Source organism: Cebidichthys violaceus, unplaced genomic scaffold, assembly GCF_023349555.1.
Source record: "Cebidichthys violaceus isolate CVI_PGR_0920_01 unplaced genomic scaffold, fCebVio1.0.p SCAF_7, whole genome shotgun sequence".
Lineage (NCBI taxonomy): Eukaryota > Metazoa > Chordata > Actinopteri > Perciformes > Stichaeidae > Cebidichthys > Cebidichthys violaceus.
The window spans coordinates 8,909,063-8,936,592 of NW_027176927.1; the positions used below are offsets into that span (position 1 = coordinate 8,909,063).

Genomic DNA, 27,530 nt, shown 5'->3' on the forward strand with positions numbered 1-27,530 from the left:
ATAAACAAAGTAGTTAGGAAAAATTCTAATAATGAATAAATTAAATTAATAATAATTTCACAGTTAGGGATGCAACTAATGACGAGTATCATTATTAACTTACCTTGTGATTTTCTAAATGCCTGATGAAATGTTTGGTCTATTATAGTGAAAATACCCGTCACAAAACTCCAGAGCTTGTTTTAATCAACCATGAGCCAAAAAAAGTCAGTTTACAATAATAAAACAGAAAATGCAGCCAATACTCACATTTAAGAAGATGAAACTGACAATTGTTTGGACTTTCTGTTTGAAAAAAAAATTACTTAAATAATGACTCATATCTCAACATTGTTGTCCATTATTACTTTACTTTACCACTATGCGACCTGGATAATTTAGTAGCATAGACACAAAAGTGCTGGGAACCATGGAAAATCTTCCACAAACCTGGAACGATGTGTGAGATTTTAGGGTTTCATTTTAGGGTAAATATTTAGTTTCATGTGAGCAGTCCAGGAGGAACTCAGCGGTACTTCAGTGAAGATACTGTGCGTTTGTATTAGTCAAAGACAAACATTTGCATCCACATACATGTATGTACGCACACGTAAAAACCACACGAATGCTCCAGCACACACACACACACACACACACACACACACACACACACACACACACACACACACACACACACGTTTTTACTATAACATGTAAGTCACAGAGAGAGAACTCAATACTCTCCATCACCTGTTATTCTAGGTGGAATCTTGCTTATACAGGTGTAGAGAAGAAAAAACAAAACAGTTTCTTCTTTTCACCTCTCAGACAAAAAAAAATCTGCTCTTTTTCACAGAACAAAGTCGACCATGATGTGTGTTCATATGTGTCTGCTCTAGCTGGCCTGGTGTGCCCTGCTTTTACTGGTCCCCTGGGAGTGTGACCCGGTTTCCCCTGCAGGCAGTGAGAGAGAGGGGGGGCACTCCTGACTCCTCCTCACCTGAGTCGACACCCGATCCCAGGGTTCACGGCGGGGGCCCCGCTGCCTCTCCTCAAAGGCGCCGTTTGTTTCCCACTCTGCCCTAACAGAATTCCAACCTCCGTGATTTTTATCTTGAGTTTTCACGCCAATTTCACCAAAACCGATTGAGGGGAGAGCAAATTCAGCTGCTACTGATCTCAAATAGATTGAATTTCCAAAGGGGGGGCCCGATTTAAGAATGTGCCTAGGCCATGCTTTGAGGGGGGGGGGGCTGAACAGCCAAGGTGAGTTGTTATGACTGGCTGTCAATTAGCAGTTGATTCACACAGGAGGGTCAGTGAGACACGAACAAAAACGAGAGGGGGGAGAGAGAAAAAAAAAGATACGTTTTCATAACAAAAGAAGGGCAGCGAGATGAACACTGGCTATGAAAATATGTGTGTTTAAGATAAGCTGAGACAACGACGCTTACTTAACAGATGTAAGGCAGCCAGAATGGAAAAGGAGATGGCCGTGCAGGGAACCCTTATTTATTATTACTCTGAGCAGCAACAGGGCAAAGGAAAGCGGCGCTAAGCAGGATGGGAAGAGGTCAGGGTGAAAGGGATCCGGCCCTCAGAGAGGACTAATAGCCAGGCGGCCTGGTTAAGAGCCGACCTCTGACGAACGTTCAGCTCCCACATTTACAGACAAACGTTTCGGACAGAGCCAGGAATCCAAACAAACACCGGATTCAGACTGGCCTTTTCTCACTGTGTCATGTGTCATCTCCGCGGACCTCTCCCTTACTCCTTGCCCCCCCACCCACCCCCCATTTGCGTTTTTTTTGCGTTCTCCGTCATCTGGACCATCCTCTCCGAAGCTGTCTCCACTCTCTCGGCCGTTCCTTTTTCCCGCGCCTTCGGGGAGTTTTTACACTCGCATCTGATGTCTCCCTGTTTCTGTTGGCCTGGCGGAGCACATAAAAGCTCCTCAGACACCTCACTGTCCTGGAAAGATCAGAGGTCAAGATTGGAGAAACTCAAGTTCTCAAGGCAAAAGGCTATGAGACAATATGAAACACTCATCACGGAGAGGAGCGGCCTTGGAAATGGTTTTACTTTAAACATACGCAGACGAGGATCCGGGGCCCCCAGGTCGCTAGCTGAGCCAAGATCGTCAACAACACCATGGCTTAGATAAGCCGTCTTATGTGCTCTTGACGTTCAGCTAGTACTCCTATGTGAACCACAGATGAGTTGTTATACAACACGGAGAGAATAGGTCACCGAGCTTCCCTTCTCCCACAGTGAAGGACTCTGGAGAGAGGACCGGGGTGCAGGACGGTCTCCATTTGGTTCATGGGTTTCATCGTTCTATTCACCTGCAAGCTAAAGAGTTAGCTCAGCGACATCTGGTTGCACAAAGAAGTCAGATTGTATAGAAGTCTATGAGAAAATGACTCTACTTCTCTCTTGATTTATTACCTCAGTAAACATTGTAAACATGAGTTTATGGTCTCAATCTCTAGTTTCAAGTCTTCTTCAATACAGCATGATGTTCATTTAGTAAATGATGGTCCATTTAGAGTCAAACAGACCATAAAGCAGGGTATGCTTTAGGGCGGGGCTACCTTGTAATTGACAGGTCGCTACCACAGCGTGGTCTGGTCTGGGACTCCTCTGTGTTTGGTCTTACAACTTTAACCCTTTCACAGTGCGTTTTCACTTCACGAAAGTTAATCGAGCCAAACTTGATACTCAAACTGTATTTGAGAGTGGTTGTGTGGATGATGAGCACACAAAAAGACATGCTTCTGTAAAACACTGCCTCCTCCCCACTAACAACCTAAAACTGCTGTCCAAACCCACTGAGAAACCAAACCAGCTACCGACCAGAGCGCTCGCACCCTCTGTGAATTCACTCCTCACGGCGGTCGGTCTTGGCTGGCCACCTACCCACGCTGTCTATGGTGCTGCATCGGTCCATCTGTCTCCAGAGGAGGAACCCTCTCCACTGTCAGCCAGCTCAAGCTACTAAACTAGCCAGCTCTGGATGGGCCAACACGTTTTCCAACCAGGAGCTGTGCCAGTCCCACGGAAAAAGAGATGAATGAGAGGGGACGAAGAGCATGGAAAACAGAGGAAAACGAGCAAAAGAAAAGGGGGAATGAAGAAAGAGCTGGATGGTTAAGAGACCTCAGGAGATTGAGACGGAACGACCAAGTGGGTGGGAGATAAAGATGCATATCGCCTCACGATGCCAACTGGAGAAGGAAGGAAAAGAAAAGAGAGAAAAAGAAAGGGGGAGAGGAAGAGTAGAGATAAGGCAGGTAATGGGTGATTGAGGTTTCCCCCATGTGTGTTTACTAAAAAACTCTAATTCAGAGGTTCCTGTGAGGTCTGATACCTCAGTCCTGAACATGGGTGCTGCCTTAGTGTGTGTGCGTGCACTGGCATCGGTGTGTGTGTGTGTGTGTGTGTGTGTGTGTGTGTGTGTGTGTGTGTGTGCATGAGTGTTGGAGGAAGTCTAAAGCCCTGTTTCCCATGCGTGTAATCATCCCAGGATGAGGTGGAGGATGAAGCCGAGCGGGACTTCCCCTGCACCAGAGGGTATTTTCCTCTCACACTGTGGTACGAGCACATGGCTGACCCTGGCTGCCTCTATTCGTGTGTGTGTGTGTGTGTGTGTGTGTGTGTGTGTGTGTGTGTGTGTGTATGTGAGAGTGAGAGAGCGTAAGAGAGGGACGAACCAACATGGGATGAGGGAAGCAATTAAAAAAAAACCCTCTATTCTGGCTCTTAACCAGTTTGGTAGGACATCACTAAAATACTTTGGGAGCTTGTCATTGCGGCGACTGCATGACAGTGGCGCCGACCGTGGCGCCGACCGTGAGAGGTTGCTCTCTAAAATCTGCTCAGAAGAGCGTGTGGCATCGAGGTGGGCGAAGTGAAGGAACAAGTGGCGGTGGCGGGAGGATGAAGATCTGCAAACTTCTCCACGCAAAGACTTCAGCGGAGCCGACGCACCGAAGCGCCAAACACACAAACAAGCTGCTCAGGCACAAAGCATCACAGCGCTGGTTCCCAAATAAGAGGCTGCAGGCGGTTGCCATGGCGACAATGTGGGGACCATGTGTGTGCATGCGTGTGTGAGGGTGTACACTTTTTCGAGTTGCCGGGTGACAGTGCCCGAGGACAGAGCGGTGAGATGAGTGTCGGAGGGCCGCTCTGTCTTCCATTCACGGCCCCCCCTGACTGTGGGACCTCCTGCTGCTGAAAGCTGCCTGGTCTCAGCCCAGCGTCGCTTTATCATCATTAACATCCAGCAAAGAAATACAGAGATGAGGTCAACCTGCGACGGACCGTGGCTAATGCCGCGATAAACATCCTGATAATGCGACAGACTTACAGAGCAACTATTCTGCTTCGAAATCATGTTGCATTTGCATTTCAATCAGGATTTAAGTTAAACTGTAGACGTTGAGCTACCATGACACCGAATGCAGAGTCTGTATGTACGCAAGGGTCAAGGGTCATGAGTGTGGACAGACAGACACGGACAGACACACACACACACACACACACACACACACACACACACACACACACACTGCCCACGTGCCTGGCTCGCCTCACCACTGCCAGGGAACCCAAAAAGCCCCTGCAAAACAAATTCATTAACCCAGACAATAAAACACAGCTGTGAGGGGCGATGGGAAACGTTTGAAATCAGCGCCCAGGATCGTGGAGAACAAGCATGTTCTCAAAATGTCTAAATGTCGAGAGAGAGAGAAGGGAAAAAAATAATTAAAAACAAGAGAGGAAACGATTTGGAAATGAGAGAGAGAGTGAGCGATGTTTAATTTAAACTCTTGCCGGGGACACAGCGCTGACTGGGCTTTATTGAGGCACGACAACAAAAACAGTCCTCCCCCCCCCCCCCCCCCTCCCCCCCCCCCGGCACCACATGCTTGAGATCCAGGCCCTGTTTCTAATTGAATCCTTTGAACAGGTTGTATAAAAAAAGTACAAACAAAACTGTCAAATACTATAAATATCATTACGGAAGTTAGGTTTGGAAAATAAAAAACACAGAATCCAGATTGTGATATTGTGGAAACTGGCAATGGAAATACATCTGAACTTTATGATTATTATTTGTAAGCTGTTAGCAGGGGGTGGACAGGCATCTGTTTGATTTCTAGCTACATCAAAAAGCCTTCACCTGTTCCAAAGTCCTACTCCAAACAATGTCAGCACACGTACTACTGATACAACCCGATGGTGGTGTATCTAATGTGTGAGTGTGAGAGAGGGGGTAGACAGCAGGCTGCTGGCAGAGCACACTGCTGGTGAAGAGAAGCAGCCCCTCTCTGAGCACCGTGCTGTAGCTGGACGCACCACTAGAGGGCTCTGCAGCTTGCAGAATGAGCTCCCGCGGAGACCAGAGACACATCTTTAAGTCACACACTGACCTCCCCTCTCCGCAGGCTCCGGGGCCAAGCAGCCGGACAGAGGAGGCCGCCAAAAAGGCTGACGACACCGAGACGGACGGAGGTACAAATAGTTTTAGTGTTTTAGTGTCCAAAAAGAGCCGAAGCCAGAGCACATTTCTTCAGAGTGACCTCCGTGCTCTGCAGCTGCAGCGAGGTGAAGACACACACGGACTGACCTCAGTGTTAATGATACTGTTGCGCTCCATAATGGCCCTACTATAAAACCCTTACGAGTAAGAAACATGGGATAATGCACCTGAAATGAATACGGCATAATAAAAGTAAAAGAAAAAAGTGAGAGTTCCCAACAACTGTGACCAAAAAGTGAATATTAAATGAAAGCAGAGAGGAATTTTCCCAAGCATATATACTTCATTTCTCAATAGCGGATGGATGATCATTGTATTACAACACTCTGGACCTATGGGTCATTTCAATTCCACTTAATCCAGCCGAAGGCAGTAATAACACAGCGGTTAGATGTGATTTTTCAGAACAAAACGTCGACTGTTCTCATCTCTGGATAAACTGGGAAACATGGCTGAAAGACACACTTTCTGCCGCAGTGCCCTTGAGCAACACCCTTAATCCCGAGATCCTCCGGCTGGAGTTGCACCGCCTAAATGCATCAAAAATTTTAATCATAAGAGGAAGGTTTTCTGTGAATGTGTGGAACTGTGTGTATGTGAAGCTGGAAAAGATGCTCAGTTTACACCGCCTTGAGAAATAAAGGTGAAAGAAACTTAAACCTTTCTTTACGGAGTAAAGCTGAACGTTTTCTTGTTTTTTTTCGACATTGTTGCCAATTGTGGACCTCCCCGAATAGCTGCTTGCTGAACTCTCATCCTGCCTTGAACCTGCATGAACCCTCAGCAGCCGTTAGCTGCCCCTCAACAGAATCGAGCCATGAATCATTACGAGTCAGGGGTGAGGGCTCCGAGATCACCCAAATCAGAAGCAGATGCACAGCAGACACCTCCTTAGGACTGACTGTATAAATAACTAAATACATGAATACGTAAAGCAGTGAGCAAACGTCACACGACATAGTCTCACCTTAGTAACAAATATGACAGGCGGACTGACTTGATGTTAGGGATGAACCATTTTGGGAAAAAATATCAAATTGCGATTATTTTCACTGATGATTTGAACATCATTATTGTCATCTTCATGAAAAAAAACATATACAAGTGATTGCGTGTGATTTTTGTGGGGATCAGTACCAAACAAAGATGTTTGCGTTGGTCTTTAGAACATGATGTGTAGGCCAGGACATCCTGCAGGGCCTCAATGATTACTTCAAAAAGGTATTTTGACACACATTTGGCCGTTGATCTGAATATTGCAGTAAGTTGAGCTATATTTGTGGAATGACCTGCGGGAGGAGCTATGGGAAGCGGACACGTCTTTTTTTTTTAAGTCACTTTTTAAAACTCACTATTTCAGTCTTGGCTTTTATTGATTTTACTGTTGTTTTACTATTTTTTCTGATCATAATACCTTATAAACAGTTTGCTTATAGTTTTTTTTAATTGTATGGAGAGCACTTTGTAACTTGTTTTGATGTCCATTTTAACCTTTGATTTAATGTTGTTGGTTTGGACCAAAGATTCAGCTTTATTAGTTCCTACAGGACTGTCAGTGGTAACACTAAACAACAAAGGATCACTGCTCCTTGTGCAATGTCCTTTTTCCCCTGAAGAACGTCACTTCACAGAAGCCTTTCTGGGTTCTGAGTCATCTGACGCAGTTGCTGCACGTCAGTAACACACTTTTCCCGTAATGAATCCAGAGAGGGCACAACAGTAAAACCACTGGCTTCATTTCATCCCATTAACCCCCCCCCCCCCCCCCCCCCCCCTCGTCCCCTCGTCCCCTGTCCTGCTTCCCTCCTCTGTGACTCCCATCCTCACCACAGCTGGTAAATATTTTTATATTGTGTTCCATTAGAAAAGCCTTATTAAAGCGGTCAGACGGGGCAAACGGCGCCTGGGAGCTCCCTGTCCTGTAAACAATAGAGAGGACCCTGAAAGCAGCAGCTGAGCATGGCGCCGTAAACTAAGGTCACATTAGAGAACCATCCTCGCTCTGAGTAAATATTTAAATGTGTCGGATTCGCCCAAAATAGCGAGGGGCGATAGTTAGGGGCGAGTGGATGGGGGAAAAAACTGGTTTTTTTTAGCCAAACTGGCGTCGACCCATGCAATGATTTGTATGTGGATGTGGGTCAAACTGTGGCACTTCACAAAGTGATGGTTGCTGATTACAGTACACGCACCTCAGAGCTCTTCTCAGGAGCGTCCATCCCCACCAGGTTTTCTCTGAGGAGCTGCTGCAGGAGCTGCACCTGGGCAACGCTGAGGTAGAAATCCAGACTGCTGGTCACGTTCACCTCCAGAGAGTGGCCACACACCACCACCTCCTACAGACATGAAGAAGATGACAAAATGGAAAGAGGGAAGGTGGGTGGAGAGAGAGAGAGCGAGAAAATACATTCAATAACACATAAGGATTGTTTGTGAGCTCTGTCGTTTTTTAATGTTCTATCTCCCCTTTATCTTGTTCCCTTTTAGCTCAGCTTGCTCCCTGCTTCCTCTCTCTCCCCTCGGTCCTCTCCAGGGTCCCGCCCACAGCCGGCAGTTCAAACCTCAGCCTGGAGGCTAACTCTAACAGGATATCACTCAGTAACACTCTGGGTTTAACCACACACACACACACACACACACACACACACACACACACACACACACACACACACACACACACACACACACACACACACACACACACACACTCACACGCACGCACGCACGCACACACACCGGACCTACTGTGACTCACAGTAGGTATTGGCAACTACTGTGTAAACATAATCTATTCAGACCCACTGTTTAAAAAAAACATAAAAGGACTGGTAATGTATTTGATTCAATATTCAATGTATTATAAATATCACATTTTCTTTGTTGTTTCTATCTCAACAGAGACAAAACATATAATTAGAATATGAAGAATAATTTTAATTCAAATGAAATGATGAAATCTTAAAGTGTTACATGCCAGGAGAGAATATAGTTTTTTTCCCCAAATAGCCTTTGATTATGAATTGGTGTTCCAGTCTAGAAAAGCATAAGTGACCCTCGATCATTATTGAACCACAACGGTTCTCGCATTTTGGCTCGAAACTATTTTGGGTAACTGTTTTTGATTTTGGGCCCTCTGCAGTCTACTCAGTGGTTAGAAGTTATTTAAGCTGTGATTTGTTCAGCTGATAATCCAATAGTGTGAAAGCATGTTGCCTGTTCATTCCAGCTTGTTCTGCGCTGCTTTATTATGAAAGACATGACACTGAAACAAGAAGCTGTTCCCTTTTAAATATGCACACATTTTGATGCCACGCATCCAGTTTCTTTTCCCAATGACTGCTGGTTTCTTCTGTTCTGATTCATCAGAGGGACCATTGTCTCTCTCTGTAGTCAGCCACATTGTTTGTTCTCCACGTACTAAACTGAATACCATTTATTAGTAAAGAGGATGCTCTACAAGTTAAAAGGATAAAAGTATAGAATGGTCCTCTCAAACATCTGACTGGAAAGAATCAGACTTTTACTTTTTTTAGTAGATGTAGCAGTAGCACTTATTCTAACACACAAGGCCATAATATCATACGGTCACAATAATAGCTACAGAATAATATGTTGCAGCAGTGAATGCAAATGTAGACTACAGATGAGGAACTTGTAGTGAAGATTATAATGAATGCATGAATAAGTCAATAAAAAACAGCTGTTACATGTGTGTAAAGCGCGCGTACATCCATTAAAACAGTTAGTTGAAAATTAATTTTATGATACAAACTGTTGTTAAAAGTCCTGTTTGTGTTGTTATTGGCTCTAAGTCTCCATATCTCAGAGAGTTATACACATCACATTGTGTGTGTGTGTGTGTGTGTGTGTGTGCGTCAGTGCAAACTATGGATTAGCTGTTACACATTGTCAGGGGGCGCGTTAGCGTGGACGTACGAGGCATCAAAGAGGCAGGAAGTCTCAGGGAGCCGTGCCAGAAAACATCAGCTGTATAAGCAGAACGGGTCTGAACCGTGTGGGTCAGAAGCCTCCATTACACGGCGGACTGGGCGGAGGGATTCCTAATGAGTAAGTTACTGTATGTTGCGGAGGCAGAGAGTAAATACTTCTGACATCTCACATAATCAATGTCTATTTTCATATGGACAGCGGACTGTGAGAGTAATGGTTACAATCATGGTTGTAGCAGGTCGCAGTCTGAGGGCATTCAGTGTTAAGTGGAAGCGGTGAACGAACCTCGACAGAGTAGAAGAAAAATGTGCAACCTGCGAAACTCTGTGGGCTTCTTAGAAAATCCTCGTTTAAGGGGAGACACTCCAGGCAAAAACATTGGTTTTCATTTGCTATTCAACTCAGAGATTTTGGGCTACATGCTCATACAACACGTCTTCCTTCAGACTAGCGGAAATAAAACATTTATTTTACTACTTTGTCTATTTGTGTCTGTAGATTTCTACTAAATTCACCAAAAGTTACCATTAGATAAAGACTAATTTGCATATCTAAACAGAACATTTCAGAAAAATAATTGTCTTAATCAGTAATCAACTGGGAAAGTTTCTATTAGTTTGTTTTTTGTTACCGTATTCACCTGTAGTGTCATCAAAATGTAATTTTACGATTCATGTCTTTAGACTTCTAAATTAGATTCAGGAGCTCTTACATCCACCAAACTTTACAGTTTCGTTGCTCTCTATACTCTGAAGGTTTTCACAGATTGTTCATATATCCTTCACAGCCTGTTTTATACAACATTTTATAACTAAAAACATGGTGAAAATTGATTTTTTTGTATGTTGACAATACTGACAGATTTATGAAGTGATAAAAAGAGTAATCCAAAATTCCCTCTGTAGAACCCTTTGACTCTAATATGTCAAAAAAATTAAACTAAAATGTTCGCATTTCTGTTCTGGAAATGTATGAAAATATGCATATATTTAATAAGGTAATTCAACATTTGCATATATAAATATAACATTTATGAAAACTTGTAATACAAAAAAAAAGATTTATTGTTAATGTAAATAATCAACTGGGGAAGTTTCATGGGGATATCTCTTGGTTAAAATGTTTACCCTGTTCACCTGTTTACCCTGTTCACCTGTAGTGTCTCCCATTAAAGGGGTATTTTGGATCATTTGAGTTCTGGACCCACAAACATCCTAACTCTCTCTTTCAGCAAATCCCTACATCCTCAGGACCCGTTTTCATTCATTATCAGATATTAAACTTACATTTGGATACTTTCATTCTTTCACTATTACTGTTTTAACTAGCTTGCCACAGCACGTATACATCTACTCTTTCAGAAAAATATGAATCCTTTTCAGAGAAAGGTGAAACCCTGGATTGATGTTGGGTGGACACTGACCTCTGCCTGTCCACAGTCAGGGGACAGGTTCTTGCTGAAGATGATGGCCGGGGCAGCAGTGACCCGGACAGAAAAGTCAGTGAGGATGGGCGTCAGGATGGCCCGCCGCTCCTGGTGCCTCCTGATACTGAACGGAGACACATACAGGATCAAACTGTTAGCAGGCACTTCTTCAGACAGGTTCCAGAACTTATATGTCTGCTCTTAATATGTGGGGAAAATGATGGGATGAACCTGGACATTTGGAGATCGGGTACCTCATTTAAAAATAACTGAATTATATTCTAGTTAAAAGTAAATGGTCCTGGTGTTGAAGCGATTCTGACAGCAACCATAAGGGACCGCTTACTCGCTTGCATTCCCACAAAACTTTATTCACTAATAACTTGTTATGGATACCAGTTGTAAAATGTTTGTAACACTGTTCCCATCGGCCTAGGACGACGACCAGTCAACACAACACAGTGGAAACCGCAACATGTTCAAAACGAAGCTTTTTGTTTCGCCCCGAGCTGACAGGCAGACTCCCATTTGAAACTCTTTCTTAAATCCAAACCAGTAGAATGAAAAGCTGAACTGGATTTTCCTCTCACAAGCGAGACTTGTGAAATATTCCCATAAGTGAGCTTAAAAAAAAAAAAAAAAAACATTTCTGGTCTAACACATTTGAGCCGGGCGCTTGAATACCGCATGGCTACAGAGACGGAGTGAGACGTTATTTGACAAGTCTCAATTGGGAACACCCCTTAATTGTATACACAAGATCAAATGGAGACCTTCTCACATCAACTCTCTCCGTCTCCACTAATGTTCATTCCCACAATCAAGTCATATTTGTGGGAACATTTGTTAGCAGTAAAACAAATATACAAGAAGGCTTTACAAAGTGGTGTTAATTGCCACATCTGCTGCTATTAAAACAATCAAGCGGTACGGCTTCCAATATTTATAGTTGGCCAGGATTATAAAAGGCCCTATTTCTAGGTGGCCTAAAGTACAGTACTTAACCAGCACCAATATCATATTCACTTCTACTACACAAATGTGCATTACCAGTGCCCTTAAGGGATTATTTCCTGACACATTTCTCTGCGCGGAGAGTTCGAGGGAGGCCCTAATTCAGAGGTGAAATGATCTGTGGGGCCAATTGCTGTTGGCTAATCTCCCCTCAGACAGGGATTGAAACAATGAGTGTCTGGTTGCACGGGACAGGTGCTATCATTCACCAGGGGGGCCAGTAGGCGTAGGGCTCGGTTTACCAGCAATACGTGGGCCCTGCGACGGGACCAGTGGAACACAAAGGACGGAAAGAAGGACTCTGTTTTCATGCAGAGCTGCACAGTGTGAACAGTAAGTGGAGATATCCGTGGCACGGGCAAAAAGAGGGAAGCCTGCACTGGGTGGCTGATGGGAGGGGGGGTAGGCGATGGAGAGAGTTCACAGCTCCGTGACACGGGTCTTTCCTTAGCTGGCAAATGCACGCCGCGACGAGGACAGATCCTGTCAGTGGATCCACAACGCTGGAAATTCCTCGCAAAAAAACCCCAACAAAACTCAGGAAGCCAACTGAGGCCACTGCAGATCCGCAACTACTGGAATTGAACTCCAAAAAACAGTCACGATTCCAAAGCTGGAGGGAGCGGTAGGGGAGGGGGTGGGGGTGGGGGGTATCGATGTAGGGAACGAGGGAAAGGTGTGAACTTTGGAAGTGGAGCGTGTCAAAACTTGTTACAAGCGAGGTGGTGTGTTTCTGCGGGTGATTGCAGCGGACAAGTAAAGCTGTGAACTTGACTCCCCTTTCCTCGGTGTGTCGGAACATTCTCAATCACACTTTCAGTTATGACTCGGTGGTGCTGGTGGTGTCTGAGGCCGGGGTTTTGCAGTGCAGCATGTGGCGGCACAGCGAAGCCCAATTTTCCGACGGAACCTCCGCTGGTTCTCCCACCACGGCGAGGAGAGGAAGGAACGAGGAGGCAACCGCAGCCACCTCGAATGATTTGTTTGGAAGCTCAAAGTGAGAGCGAGGGTGGGGGTCAAAAACCCTCAGCGACAACGGCAAATTTGACCTTCTCGCCGTGACCTCACAGAAGCATCACTGGTGTGAATTTCAACTTTCAAGAACATGAAAAGAGATGAAGATTCTGATTATTAGATGATTAAACACTACGACTCTACACTGGCAACAAGTTGATGTCACACCAAAGTGACCTTTGCTACAGTGTAATGTGTGTCAATCCTTTGAGAAGAAAAGTAACTGTTAAGCTACATGTTAGGTCATCTGGTAATCAAGTTCTGAATAGAAATCCAGACCTGCAGCTGTAGCACGTCGAAAGAAAGTTGAGTCTACTCAAAAGGCATTCGGCATCTTCTGGAGCCCAACGCGTGAGCCCAAAGTCTCACCTCATTGCCCTGTCAGACTATCTTGGCCTTGGCACTGGGCCCGCGCAGCCCTGTTTTCATCGACAGAGAGGCCAATTGAGAGTAGAAAAGAAAAGAATTGGGACTGGATTGACGAGAGCAGTAGCCTTGTGCTCATATGAGCTTTAGGGTCTCAGTAATAGGAGGGTAAGAGGCTACATAGAGGTCCAAGTCCGCTACTTCAAAGGGCTGTTTGAATACGGAACGGTTAGCGGAAGGAGGATTATGGGATGGTTGGCCAATACTACTGAGGACACAGTGGGAGAGTGAAAATGAATCACGGTGGTCTAGTGGTTAGAAAAACCATCCCATAGATCCACTCCGTTGTCTTGTTGAAATGTCAAAAACTAAAGCTCTACTTGCTTACTGATTCTGAATGACTGATATGAAACAATCTGATTCAAGACTCTTAACCAACCAGACAGCATGGCTTATTTTCTATTCAAATCATTATTTTCTAAATATGAGTTGATTTCAAATATAAAAATCAACACATACCAAAACACTAAAATATAAACTAAAGTAACTTAAAATGCATTCTTGCTTTTAACATCTGTTTTTATACTGATGTTTAAAGCTTATTCTAAGAAGTGTGCTGAGCACCTCAGCCTTAACTTGACATTGTATGGCAGCCCCGAGAGGGAAGTGGGAAACAAAATTCTGGAGATCAATTTTCTAAGTCTGATCTATTTTCACCTGTTTATGACAGGATTTTTGCCAGAACAATCTTTCTTAGTTGCTTAAATATTTCTTAATCTGTGAAACAGGTTAAAAAAAGATTTAGGGCAGGGGATTGTTCCAAGTGTTTGTTGTAATACTATTTTCAGCCACAAGAAGCATCACTGTTCTAAATAGTACAAAAAACATTCATGTTTTCTATTAGATGAGTATTAATTCACATAACTTGTTAACACACAATCAATATACATAGGGTTTAAAGTGCATAGAGAAACATCTATTTAAGGAAAATACAAAGATTATCCTGGCAAAACCTTTTGTCACCTGTTCTTAAATCATAAACAAAGTAGAGAAAACTATTTTGATCATTCACAATTTCTCACTTGCCTCTCAGAGCTTCCATACGTTTGCCTAAAAAGTATTTTGTGGTTCAACCTGAAAGAGGTCTTTTGGGTAGTTTTGCTTTAATTAGATGGGGTACAGCAGGGAGCTGACAGAAAATTATGGAGGAGAGAGAGCTGGGTGACATCCAACAAATTGGTTGTTACAGTGAAAGGTCTACGAGCTGAGGGCTCAGCATCACCGAGCAGTAATTTATCATATCAAACTGTGTGTGTGTGTCTGTAAGACATACAGTGAAACACTGTGCATTGTGTGTATCTCAGCCAGCATCTCCTCCATGCTCTGGTGACCTGAGGGCGCTCAGTCTCAATCAGGCCCGTGTTGATTCTGCACTGCATTCTTCCACAAGGCTTATTTTTAGTTGACAGGCAACAAATCTGCAGTCCTTGCCTGTGATCCTGTGATTTTTGGGCCTGTTCCCTCTCAAAACATGAGTGGAAAAAAAGGATGTGGGGCCAAACAGGCTGTTACACTCGTGCTTGTTTTAGCTCCCGAGTCTATAAAAAAAATGACGGGGTTTGTAATTATGACTGTGCATGGAGAGGCTCCATGATAGGGCGCGAACTCAATAACTACATGATGCTCCCACATCAAGACTGATGAGATACATTTTGGGACATTCACAACAGATCTCTCTCACACACACACACACACACACACACACACACACACACACACACACACACACACACACACACACACACACACACACACACACAGCACCTGACTTAGGGGAGTAACATATGTGGCTCTGTGTGGATTATAAAACGTTCAATTTTACTAGTCACATTGGTTCACTCCTGAAATGAGTGGTTAGCCTGTGTAGTGTCTTTTCTTTGTGTGTGTTTTTAACTACGGAAGCCCCAAGACAGAAGTAAAAAAAATAAAAATCTAGTGCTTTATTTTCTAAGTCTGATATAAACATTTTTTTTTTCCTGTTTTTGATTTCAAAACAGGTGTTTTTGTCAAAAATAATTTGGATGTAAAGGTGTTTGTTGATGTAATACCCATTTCAGCCACAAGAGGCTGTAGCGCACCACTACCCCATGTTTAAAAGCATCCATGATTTTAACGGCAGATTAGCGCAGATTAAAATACATTTCCAGCCAAAAGGAAGACATGGCAGTAATGTTACATAACTTGCTAACACACAATATATGTATCTTGTGTTTAGAGTGCATGGTGAAATTCACCTGGAAGTGAACATGAATGCATCTAAAGCATGGGTGGTAGTGCGCTTCAGCCTCTTGCAGCCAAAATGAGTGAAGTCATAAACACAGGCGATAAAACTATTTAGATCAGACTAAGTCAGTGATTCACCAGAATTTTTTTTTTTCCACTTTCCTCTGTTTTGTAGACAACAAGACATTTTGTCAAGAGTTCAATTCAATTCTGTTGTTTGAACTATTCTACATTGGATGCACCAAGACTTCTTTTCAAAACTCACCTAAAAAGAATTTACTATATTAACAAGAAAACCAAATTATTGGCGTCTTCTTGAAGTAATTAATCACACAGCATCGTCTTCCCTTTAGTCTTTACATGCAAGTACTGAAGTGTGTCCTCCTGACCTGCTGGCCATGTTCCACTCCAGGGCTGGGTTCTGCGAGCTCCTCTCACTCTCCGTGGACACCCCTCCTTTGGTTCCCTCCTTGTCTGGCTTGAGCTGCTCCCACTGAGCCGTTCCAATGTTGATGGACTGGAGGTCGATCTGATACTGCCGGTCCTCCACCTCTGAACCCGGGTCTCGCAGGATGCCGAGGTGCAACGCCCGTCTAGAGGTGAAGAGAGAGGGAAAACACTGTTTGGTTGAGCCACTTGACAAATCACGTAGTGATGCTCATGATCCTATAGGAAGCCCAGGCTGGACATGACTTGGATCTCTGAGAGGCGGACTACATGTAGCAGGGGGTAACAAGCAGGTGTCTAGGTCCACCCAACCTAAATGTATAAAACATGAATAGGCTTTTATTTATCGTTGTGCGGGTCACATTGGGTCAGGCTGTACTTTTTATAGTCAATTACAAAGAAGTACATGACTCCAGGAGTGGAGCAGGTAGTCTGTTATCCTGAACCAGTAAAGAGCTTCTGGCAGCAGGCCCTAACCACTACGGCCCTCTGCCTCTTCAGTGGTTTAGTAGCACACAGCTTTTTACTGGATGATTTATGACTAAATCAAAGCCTCTGCTACAGCCAGGCCCTGGGATAAATAACCCCGCAGGCCTCAGGTGAAATCATTTGTCTTTTTATAGAAGTTCAGATTGATGCCAGCTTATCGTTGGCAGTAAACATTGCTCAAACCCCTGGCTGGACGGCACAGTAGTCTGGAGACTCTTACCGCCTCCCTCTTTCTATTTTTGGGCTCCAGAAACTCTTGTAGAGTATACACAAACTGCGATATGGCAGGAGAGATGCAGAGATATTGTCAGGAGCGGGCAGCGCCGAGCAAACGCCCCCCCCCCCTCGTCTGCGCCAAGAAAAAGTGATGTCATCTATTTTTGCCTTTTCGAGAGACAAGATCCCGGCGAAATTTGACGAGGCAGGAGGAATAATCACAATTTTGACATCTGCACATGACATCAGGGCTCTCGCTTCGTTATGATATGTTTATTTGTGCTGGTGAATTCAAATGAGAGCTTAAATGGTATAAATAAAGGGCTCAAAATGGCTACAGATGTAGCGGCAGCATGAGTAGTTTTATTTGTTTCGGGAACGTCAATGGCAATTTTCATATAGCGGTCCCCCCCCCATAGCCACGCTGGAAAGGCCTCTACCAGAGCGTGATGTTATGACAATGCGCACCAAGTACAAAAACAATGGCAATGGGAGATCAGAGGTGTATAACTGGATTTAGCTGGATTTGTTGACATACAAACAAGTGAAACAGATCCTTAATCAACATTTGGAACCACATTTATCAACAGAGCGTAATACAAATCAAACCAAGAGCCCTGTAAGATTTGGGTGGGATGTGTCAGTCTAGATTCATTAGGGCTTTTGTAACTGTACCTCCATCACCCTCCCCAAACCCCGAACGGTATTTTTCACATTAAACAAACCACAGTTACCTCATGTGCTTTCCAAATTATCTCTTAACTTGGGCTTATTTAGGAGACTCTCTTACTCATAATCAACATTACATGGGAGTCGGCGGGCCAAGTCTCCTGCGTTGCCGAGCCGCGGGGTCATCTCCGATGACATAAATAAATATGATAAACATTTGTCTTGGTCATGCAGCCAGTGGAAACCGGCGTGATTTAATATCAAAAGACATATTTCAGCCAATCGCAGGAAACGAGAGAGCTTCATTTCTGACAAATGAGGAGGGGAGGAATTTTGGAAGTTCCCCTTGGGGTGCAATAATAATTGAAGCCAGATTTTCTTGTTGTACATGTGGGGGGAAAACACTGGCTGGTTTGACATATTTGATTGGTCATGTGAAGACCACACGGTTCGGCCCGGGAGGAACCGGAGAACGCCTTGGGAAAGCGCGGCGCCCTCCGCGCTGCCCGCCACGTACGCGGAGCGGCTGAAAACACACAGCAGCGGGGCAGGTGGAACACGCCCTTCTGCTGGGTCCACCGTGCCATTATCAGACATCTGCCTGCCTCTGCGAACATGTGGGAAACGTGGAGCAAAAATGAAAATAACAAGTCATAAATGACATGCTTTCTCAGATGAGGAAAAGCAAGGAGGGGAAGGGAGAAGGGGGAGTAAGAGAGCGAGAGAAAATTTTTCTCAAACACAAGTACTTAGCTTTGCCCTTGTTCCCGAGCCAACCGTATTTTAATTGCAGGAAAAGACCACAGAAACATTATTTTTTACGACAAAATTCTGCTATTTATAAAAAGCGGATCAAAAGCTCTGCAGTAAGAACGCTCTGTTTCATGGCATCCATGGCTATTATTTTTAAAAAACATCTCTCCCTCTTCTGACACAATTTAAACCCAATTTGAGTCCGAAAAAAGCCACTGGGCCGATTTCGCATCAGAGCTGAAATATGAGGGCTCCCGTCCAACATTATATCATGGCTCAGAGTCAAAACCTCCATCCAACTCCAGCCCTGCAGTGGGAGACGGCAGACGGAGGAGCGGAGGCATGGCAGTGCTATGCATCAAGAACGCAGGACTTGGAAAGAGCCGTCCGCCGGTACTCCATCACAGAGAGAGAAATAATGATGTTCCAAATTCCTCTGAACAGAAGATATGCGGGCAACTTTTACAAATGGGCAATTAATTGCAAGTTATGTTCCTGTGTTTAGCATTCTTTGAGTCTGTGCATGTGCCGGGCGGAGCATCCATCACGATTTGTGTTATTAAGTGGACGTGTGGGAGGACTGAGTGCTTAACATGTAGCAGATCTGGGAACGTGTGCTGAAGTGGTAATAGGATTCGAGGAGGAACCTACTGGGCACATGCAGAACACGCCAGTTACTGCACACAGCCATGGGCTTAATACACATGAATATACTAATAAACAGCACACACACACACACACACACACACACACACACACACACACACACACACACACACACTGCTGCATGCTATGGAGGCATGAGGTGAAACCAGTGCAGGATTTACTTTGCTGCTGCACACAACTGTGAAACAGCATCCTGGCTTGCACGATAGGAGGGAATGAATTGCAAGAAAAATAAAGTGAAATGCGTTTAAAAGAGTTGTATTGAACGGAGCCAATGGGTAAATAAGTGAGAGGGCTTGATGAAAAGGAGCGAAAGTGGAATGTTCGGGCCTGATTAGCGAGCTAAGGTTTTTGAAGGCTAACCGTGGTTCAAGGTTGTAAAACAAACCGCAGTGGGATCTGGTCGGGGCTCCGGGCCCGGCGGTAGGGCTGTGGGAGCGGTGAGCTGTGTTAGAGACTCTTGCCGAGGGGGGGGGGATCCTGTGGGCCGGGGGGTGTATCATGGCCCCTTGGCTTTAAATGGCCTCCCACCTTCCTCTCTCAAGCTCCATCCACACCCCCCTCCCCCTCCCAACCACAGCCCCTGCCCCAGGCCAATAGGGGCAGGAAGCAGCAGGGTAATACCAAGCGCCGCCGGCTTCTGGATCTCGTCACTCCGAAACCCGCAACCTGAACCCACAACCCCTCGGACCTGTTTTTCACTCCATTTCCCCCAACAATCACATGCAATACATGTCTGCTTACACGTTCGACAGAGGCAGGAGTCTATGTAAATGTAAGTGTGTGTGTGTGTGTGTGTGTGTGTGTGTGTGTGTGTGTGTGTGTGTGTGTGTGTGTGTGTGTGTGTGTGTGTGTGTGTGTGTGTGTGTGTGTGCAAGGGCCTGGAAGTGTGTGTTTAAGAGAGACGGGGCCCTCTGCTCTCCTGGTGGAACATACGCACAGAGGAGAAATTTCATTCAGATCTCAGGCTTCGTTCGGACGAGTCCAGCTTAATTAGGCTTGCACACATGTGCTATAGTGTTCTTTGTTTTGAGCAGACCTCAACTACTGTATATTTGAACTGAAAGAGCTCGGGCTACGTGAAACACTTAGGGTGCATAATTTGCTGTCATTCCATTTTGCGGTGGAGGGGAAGAAGAGTTTTAGTGCCAATAGGCACGAATAGCATCATTCCCGTCCATAAATTCTAAAAAAGAAAGAGTTGAATTTAAGTTTCTCAAATTCGTTCTCCGTGGCTCCAAAATGTTATTAGCCAAACACCGTTAGCACCCCGTGGTGCTTCTGATGTGGACAGGCCAAAACTGCACAGTGGCTTCCCCATTCGCCTGCTATGACTCCCAGGGTCTTTAAGTCCCACTGTATGTGTGTGTGTGTGTGTGTGTGTGTGTGTGTGTGTGTGTGTGTGTGTGTGTGTGCGTGTGTGTGCGTGTGTGTGCCGAGGGGGAATTTGTAAGCATTATGATTCATGAAACTTGCAATTACTTAGCGAGTTAAGCGCCCCTTGCCGACGGTGGTCCGCTCTGAATTGCCAGAAATTCGGCAACTTCTGAGCTGCGGATTTATGACCCCAGTCAAGTCCAATTGCTGTTAATTTGCATCTACCAATTATAGTAATTAAGGCTCTGAATTAGAACGCTGAGCAGCCCTCGCAAAGAGAGGGGGGGAATGATGTCGTGGAAGGCGGCGAGTCAGCAGAACGGGAGCCCCCCGGGTGCACAGGGCTTTTTATACCGCTTGCTACTAAAAATGATGGTTTTGATCACTGAAGGTTTTTATTCAACAGGAGTCGAACACAGTCACGAGAACAACACAATATCCAAGACAAGAGAGCTGCAACAATGCTCCAAATCTGTCACACTTGGCAATAACAAGGTACTTACTCCCGGGCATCTTTAAGCCAAGTACAACTATCCCAATCTATAGCTAATTTTTTTTTCCTTCTCTCTCTCTGGCACAATACACAATAAACATAGATTGCTGCTTTCCCGGCTTTGATGTAGCGACACATTCCCATGACGAAAATTGAATAATCTATTCTGTTTTAGCTCAACAGCATTACTCATCCCCACTGCTGCTCCCAACAGAAGCCTGCGATTCATTAGGCTGATTGCGCTTTAAAGACACCCATACTCAAACACTTATATCATATTTACACAAGATCTTAGGCGGAAACTATTACTTCTATATACAACGCAAGCAGGGCTTAGCTGGAGCACGTAGCACCCCTGAAGACGACGGCGCACGAGTTGGGAGACAGAGGACTGTCTCTGTTTACAATGTCGGTGTTTGCACTTCGGTTTCAACATATCTTAATCACAGGAGTCATTTATCTCCCGCTGCAGTTTACATGTCAGAGAGGTCCCATTGTGATAAACACGGTCGGTATTAGACGTGTTAAAGATGTCGGTCTGGCCGGCCGGTGTAAGTTTTATAGGCTCATCATGCGATAGCTTAAAAAAAAAAACCTGCCTCTTGCATCAGAACTCTGACGTCAAAAGGACTGAACAGATATTTCGTTTGACTTCGGCTGACATGGGTTTCATGAAATTCACACATGCTGCCGACTTTATAAATGAAGATGCGGATCTTTGGTCGCAGTGATTCATTGTATGATGAAAACGAACAGTTTGTTACAACCTGGCTCATTTATTCACACACTATAACAACAGAGTGTTTTTTTTAATGGGGTGTAGTATCATATGTTCTTGGCTGCACATCAGTCAGGAATGTTGATGCAATTCTGAACTTGTGTTTCAGTCTGAGGTACTGAGGAACTTGTCCCTGCCAATAGCATTGAGGGCCTTTTACACACACACACACACACACACACACACACACACACACACACACACACACACACACACACACACACACACACACACACACACACACACACACACACACACACTCTTAACTGTGCTCCTCTCTGGCTGCTGCTTGCATATAGCTCAAAGCACGGAACATTCCTGGGCAACAGGGACAAAAATTCATCGGCTTTTTAAAGGCATGGACTTCTCACTGGACTGCTTCATACAGTGAATAATAATAATAATAATAAACTGAAGTTGTGGCTCCTGCCGTTAACAGCTGTTTGCGTGTGACTGTTTGCATACGTCTTGTCCCTCGATGTTCTTAGATTGTGACCTTTGACCACCGAGTTCTAATCAGCTCATCCTCGAGTCCACGTGGACATTAGTGCCAAACGTGAAGACGTCCCCTCGAGACGTCCCTGAGATATTGCGCTCACATGAATGGACTTGACGGAGGACACAAAAACATGATAATGCATGAAAAATACAATATTCGCTCTTGCTGAGAAGTAGTAGAAGTAGTAGTCTGTGTGTACCTGCAGGACAAAAGTGAGTGGGCCAGAGCTCGTGAGATCACTTCCTCTGTTAGCGGCTACAGATTGGACACGCTTCCTCTCGGCTCGGCCTTTATAAAACATGTCAGGCAGAGCTCTAGCGGCGGGTCCCTAGGTGTGAAAGGGAAAGCCTCGCTGACTTCCTCAGACCTCAGATTGAAAACACATTTTATGTCCCCACAATGATGTAACCCCCCCCCCCCCCCCCCCCCCCATTTTAATTTGAAAGGCCTTATCTTTAATTGATCGCTGGAATAGATTATTCCCAACTGGCTGCAGTGGAGAAACATGGCAGGGGCATAGCCAAGGATCTGGCTTGCCCTCAGATGCAGTCATCTTCATCAAGCTAAAGTAGAACAGGCACATACCTCAATGCCACTTTTACACTAATTAAAGGAAAATAAGGAGGAAGACTCCAGATCTGAAGCCTACCCCTCATCTCTGGCGGGGGAGCTCGGCGCGTTCACCGCTCTGACCAGCAAAGCCTGAAGTCGCAAAAAACATTTATTCCAGCTGACGCAGTTTCAAGTTGACGATTGATGATGCGGCGAGAGCAGCACTGTTCCAGCTGCACCTCACATGTCGTATCGGACGTCCAGATTGTCAGAGATCACAGCGGCGCACACGCTTATCGTTCCCTAATCTGATCGCTTACAAACTGTTGAGCAAAGCTGTTTTCTCTCAGACCAGAACTGCACACTACCAGGACAATGCACAAAAAAAGCTGTGGCGAAACTGGATTAAAACATAATGCTCACTCACACGCAATATACATTTGGCTCTCTGATCCGGAGTCTCAAACTGAGATGGTTACAGTCCTCGCAGCATTCCTCCTGCTTTACTCCTGCACATAAATTCTTCACTTGGTGCTCCGGCGAGGAGGGTGTTTTATGGAGCTGTAAAATTAGGCCCACTTTATGGATTCAACAGCATGAACCACTACTGTTTTTTTTTCCCCACTTGATATTGATTAAGCGCTTCGGTATTGCCAAGCTGGTTCACATTAGTGCGAGTGCACATGCGCGTTGTTTTTTGAAGATGCTCATTTCTATCTGTGAAAGTGAGGGTCCTTTGGCAGAGCGCTTTCAAGTTGATTACACGTTTGTTTACAGCAATTATTGAATTCTGACAAAATGTTTAAAGCAACGAGATTGCATATCAAGGCCTTATCCTTCTTCGGATAAAGACATGAACATTTTTCCTAAACAAAGTCATGGGGAGTGATGGCCATATTTGATTAGGGTTAACGTGCGCTACAGGTTTAGCAGACGGGCTGAACAAACATGTAACGGGATAGCTAAAACAGTAGGTCCTTGCTCGCTGACGTTTGCCTTGACCTTAAACAACATTTTGTTCCAAGTCAGATTTCCCTGCAGCAAACAAAGGCGGAATGAAACAGAATACAAGGAGTCACTGCTGGAAGCTCCCACATAATGGAATTAAAAACTTATGTCTAAATCACAGGCTTTAAGGAGAGACGGGGCAGACTTTTGAGAGACCGAGAGCAGCTTAGGAGCCCCTGGTGCGGCCCAGGACTACGGCACTGTGAGCGCTTTCTCATGAGATAGCGTCCAAATACTTCTATGTCAGCGAGGAAAAAACTGCGTAAAATAATTACAATAATATGGGGCACACATGCTTCCTACATCGACTAATTCTTCCTCCTCTGTAAATGGCTGTGTGAGCCAGTGTTTATAATTCTGAAGCGGATCTCGCATTCATCCAAACCGCCGAGTGTATTTATACAAAGTGACATTTCTATATGGGAGATTTCCCCCCCTTCCCCACCATCCTCTGACTGAGGAAGTCACATGGGGCGGGGCGGTGGGCTGGTGGTGCTGGTGATTTGGGGAGGGAGGGAAGAATGGAGAAAAGGTACAAAAAAGAAAAGGATGAGAGAGGGACCGTAGCTTCATTTCAAATCAACGAGAAAGATAATGTAAATGTAGAAGGAAGGCCGTTGAAGTAAAGGTAAATGACCTGAGGTGAAACAGAGAAAGAGAGTTCTTAGAAAACACACAGGTGTTATTAATAACATTAATGAGGGCTCCTTTCTATTCTTGTGTCCCGGTAAGCCAAACACACTTTAAAAAAAAAAACAGTTGGAAACTGTTTGAACAAGGGCAGGCACATTAAAAAGTATGTGGCTATTACAGCATGAACTCTAACCTCTTGAGGAGCCGCCATTGTTGTTTAGAACAAACACCTAAGCCACGCCTTGCCCATAGCTGCCAGTAGCTCCTCTCAGGACGCTGACTGCTCCACGTTCTAGATTACTGGACACCAATCAGAACATGACAGCAACGAAGATCTGGACTGAGACACGGCCAAAGGCCACACCATATGGAAATAAGTCAGTTGTGTGAGGAGATATTTCTCATGCAACTAGGCATCACCTTAAAACTCAAAATAATACTTTTTAGTATATTTCGTGACGTTAAATTCAAGACTTTTTAAAGGTTCCGCGGTAACCATTATCTATTATTTACAGTTGTTCTGTTCCTACTCTCACATGCCCAAAAGGTCTATCTGGGTAATTTTTCTCCACAGAGGTACTACAGTATGTATTCAAAGCATTGATATGTGATTGATAAGGAGCTAAAAAAAAACAGAATCTACCAAAGAGATGTAAGTAAAATCTACAAAATATTCAAATTCCTCCACTCAAGAGTATCAGGAAACATGTCAACATAAATCCTTCTCCATAAAGACTGACTGTGTTCTCTGGCTGCTATCTGTCATTTCAAACGGCGTCATCACACCAATGCCACTGCTTCATCTGAGAGTCAAATGATCCGATTTCTGCAGGTTAAACGAGGCGAAAGCTCTCACTTCCTGTCATACATATAGTGTGAACGAAAAGGGGAGAGAAACCCGCTGAAAGAGATTAGGAGTAACGTAGAGAAACGTGACATTAGAGGAGGTGCAGTGTGAGTGGAATGCCCTCAACAGGTTGCCGGAACGGCTGCGAATCGGAGACCTACAGGGTAGGTGAGAGTCAGAATAAAGGCTGCATTCAATCAGCCTCATCTGGAGCCCGTCACACTGAACATGTGCGGACGACAGCGTTCTCTGAGAAGCGGCCTGAGTCTGGTTGTTTCTGTGTTTGCCGGCGCTGCACCTCTTTCCAATAAGGAGGAAGAAACACGGAGAATGTGAGAAGCAGAACAAGGAGAGAGGATGAGGAGAAAGACCTAAAAAAAACCTCAATGAGACACGATGATAGAGACGTTCTTGTGGAGGATAACCGCCATTATTAGATCATCTTTACATAACTACCTCAGCAATCAGTTTCTACCCTTCTTTTAGTGTCCTCCCTCTCTTCTCCCCTCTCCTCTCTTGCCAGTCAGTGTTTTGGTACACTGACTCCAGAACAGTGAGGAGGAAGTGGCCCCTGAGGGCCAGGCTCCTGACAAAACCACAACTCTAAACAGGCAGCGCTGTGAAAATATGGCATTCGAACAACACAATGCCAAAACTTTCTGACCACCATGCCGACATCCAAAACAGCTGCGGGCCCTGAGAACATTTAATGGGAATAATAACAAAGAACAAGAAACGGACAAGGGGGAAGAAAAAGGGGACAAAATAATAAAAGTAGCAGGAGGGGAGTCGAAAATCAAAAACATGCAAAACAGAGCTTGGGCAGTGTCTGCGTAGTGGGCCTTGCTTTTATCAGAAGGGGCTGAGAGATGAGAAAGACGTGAGCTTCTACCAACTTAAGAAGCACATTGAACAGAGGAGTATATGTTGTGAAGAAAGAGGCTGCAGACGCAGAATGAGAAGTTGAGTGAAGGATGCTGTAGGATAGGAAGGAAGGAATGAATGGGGGGGGGGAATCAAAGAACTACTGTTTCTGCTGAGAGAAGAGTCCAGGTGTAGAGAATTAGAGGAGATGGCACATGAAACGGGGCCGCACTCTTTCCTGTTGCCCCTGTGGCAGGAAATGCTCTACAGCATCCTGTGAGCTGACCAGAGAGAAACTGACGAGAGAGGGAGGGAGCAGCGAGGAGACCCGAGTGAAGAGGGAGGTGAAGGACAGAGGAGGGCACGTGCTCAGCAACGACCATGTAAAGAAACGACAGAAGGGGAGGAACGGAGGCAATTCTGCAGAAGGGAGAAGGTAGGAAAACCTCCACACCATGGGTGGAGGGGGACAGGAGAGATGGATTGTGGGATACATGAAGACTGGACCTAGAAGTTGTACTTGGCCTGTCAGGGTCTGGTGGAGAGGAGGAAGAATTGATGAAGGGATATTTTGCGAGTGTGGCTCAGTGGTAGAGCAGGGTTAGGCCTCAATCAACCATGTCGACGTGTCATTGAGCAAGACACCTAACCCCAAATTGCTCCCGCAGGCTGTGCCTCTGGTGTATGAATGATTAGTTATTAAAGTGCTAACTCCTCATTCACCCATTCAGACACCAGTCACTGTATGAATGGGAGTGAAAGGGTGATGAACATGTAGTGTGAAAGCACTTTGAGTGGTCAGACGACTATACAAGTACAAGTCCATTTACCGTATCGTGTCTAATGGAGGAGTCTCGTTTCTTAGACAACACTAAGCTAAGCTTTCTGCTCTCTGACACAGATGCTACTCTCTCCAACTCTCACTCACGTTTCCACTGCTGACTTTCGGCAACAAGTCACATGACACAATCATTTTAAAAAAGGGTTTATTTCCCTGTAGGGTTCTTTCCATAATGCTGTCAGACACTTCTAGTCTGACAATCTGTCAGACAATCTGAGCGTGTCAGTGGCAAAAACAAGCACTTTTAGCGGGCGTATGTTGACGGTGCAGCAGCTGCAGCGTTCTCCCTCAATGCTGGACCAGATTTTAAAAACTGTTGTCCCCATTAGTCATTTAGAAACAAAAACAGGTTGAGAAACACTGAAACTACCCTTCAAGTCTTTCATATTGTAAAAACAATAACCTTAAATTCTATATATCGGCTCCCTGAGACAGAATACTCTGAAGGAAAGTGACAGACTCGTGACGGATGAGCAGGTTAAATGTTACTGTGTCTGTCTCAGACAGCACAGTGATGTATGCGCGTTGCTTAAAACGAAAGTGTGCACAAGTGTCTTTGTAGAACGTGTGACATGGTGTGTGTGCGTGTGTGTGAGAGTGTGTGTGAGTCAGACATGTCAGCTTGTGATGTGTGAGTCTCCCTGTGCTGGCTGTCCAACATGTGTCTGTCAGCTGGAACTCTCCCTCAGAAAAAAAACAAAACTCTTTAAAATGCTAATGACATCAGTCCATTACCAGGCTACACACAATGTGAGGCCCTTCAAAAAAACTAAAACTGTTCAAAGCCCTTCAAATGCTGTCTCCACTGTTAGAGGAG

At 44.9% G+C, this 27,530-nt stretch overlaps 1 protein-coding gene across 1 annotated transcript in view; it reads right to left on the reverse strand.

Moving 5' to 3' along the window:
* The window catches only part of LOC137891619 (intermembrane lipid transfer protein VPS13B-like), a 333,991-nt gene that overhangs the window by 104,043 nt on the left and 202,418 nt on the right, over positions 1–27,530 (reverse strand). The window contains exons 32-34 of the mRNA XM_068736332.1: positions 15,971–16,174; positions 10,902–11,028; positions 7,720–7,863 (exon numbers count right to left, since the gene is read on the reverse strand). Coding sequence (XP_068592433.1) covers positions 7,720–7,863; positions 10,902–11,028; positions 15,971–16,174 — 475 coding nt within the window. The remainder of the gene's footprint in view (positions 1–7,719; positions 7,864–10,901; positions 11,029–15,970; positions 16,175–27,530) is intronic.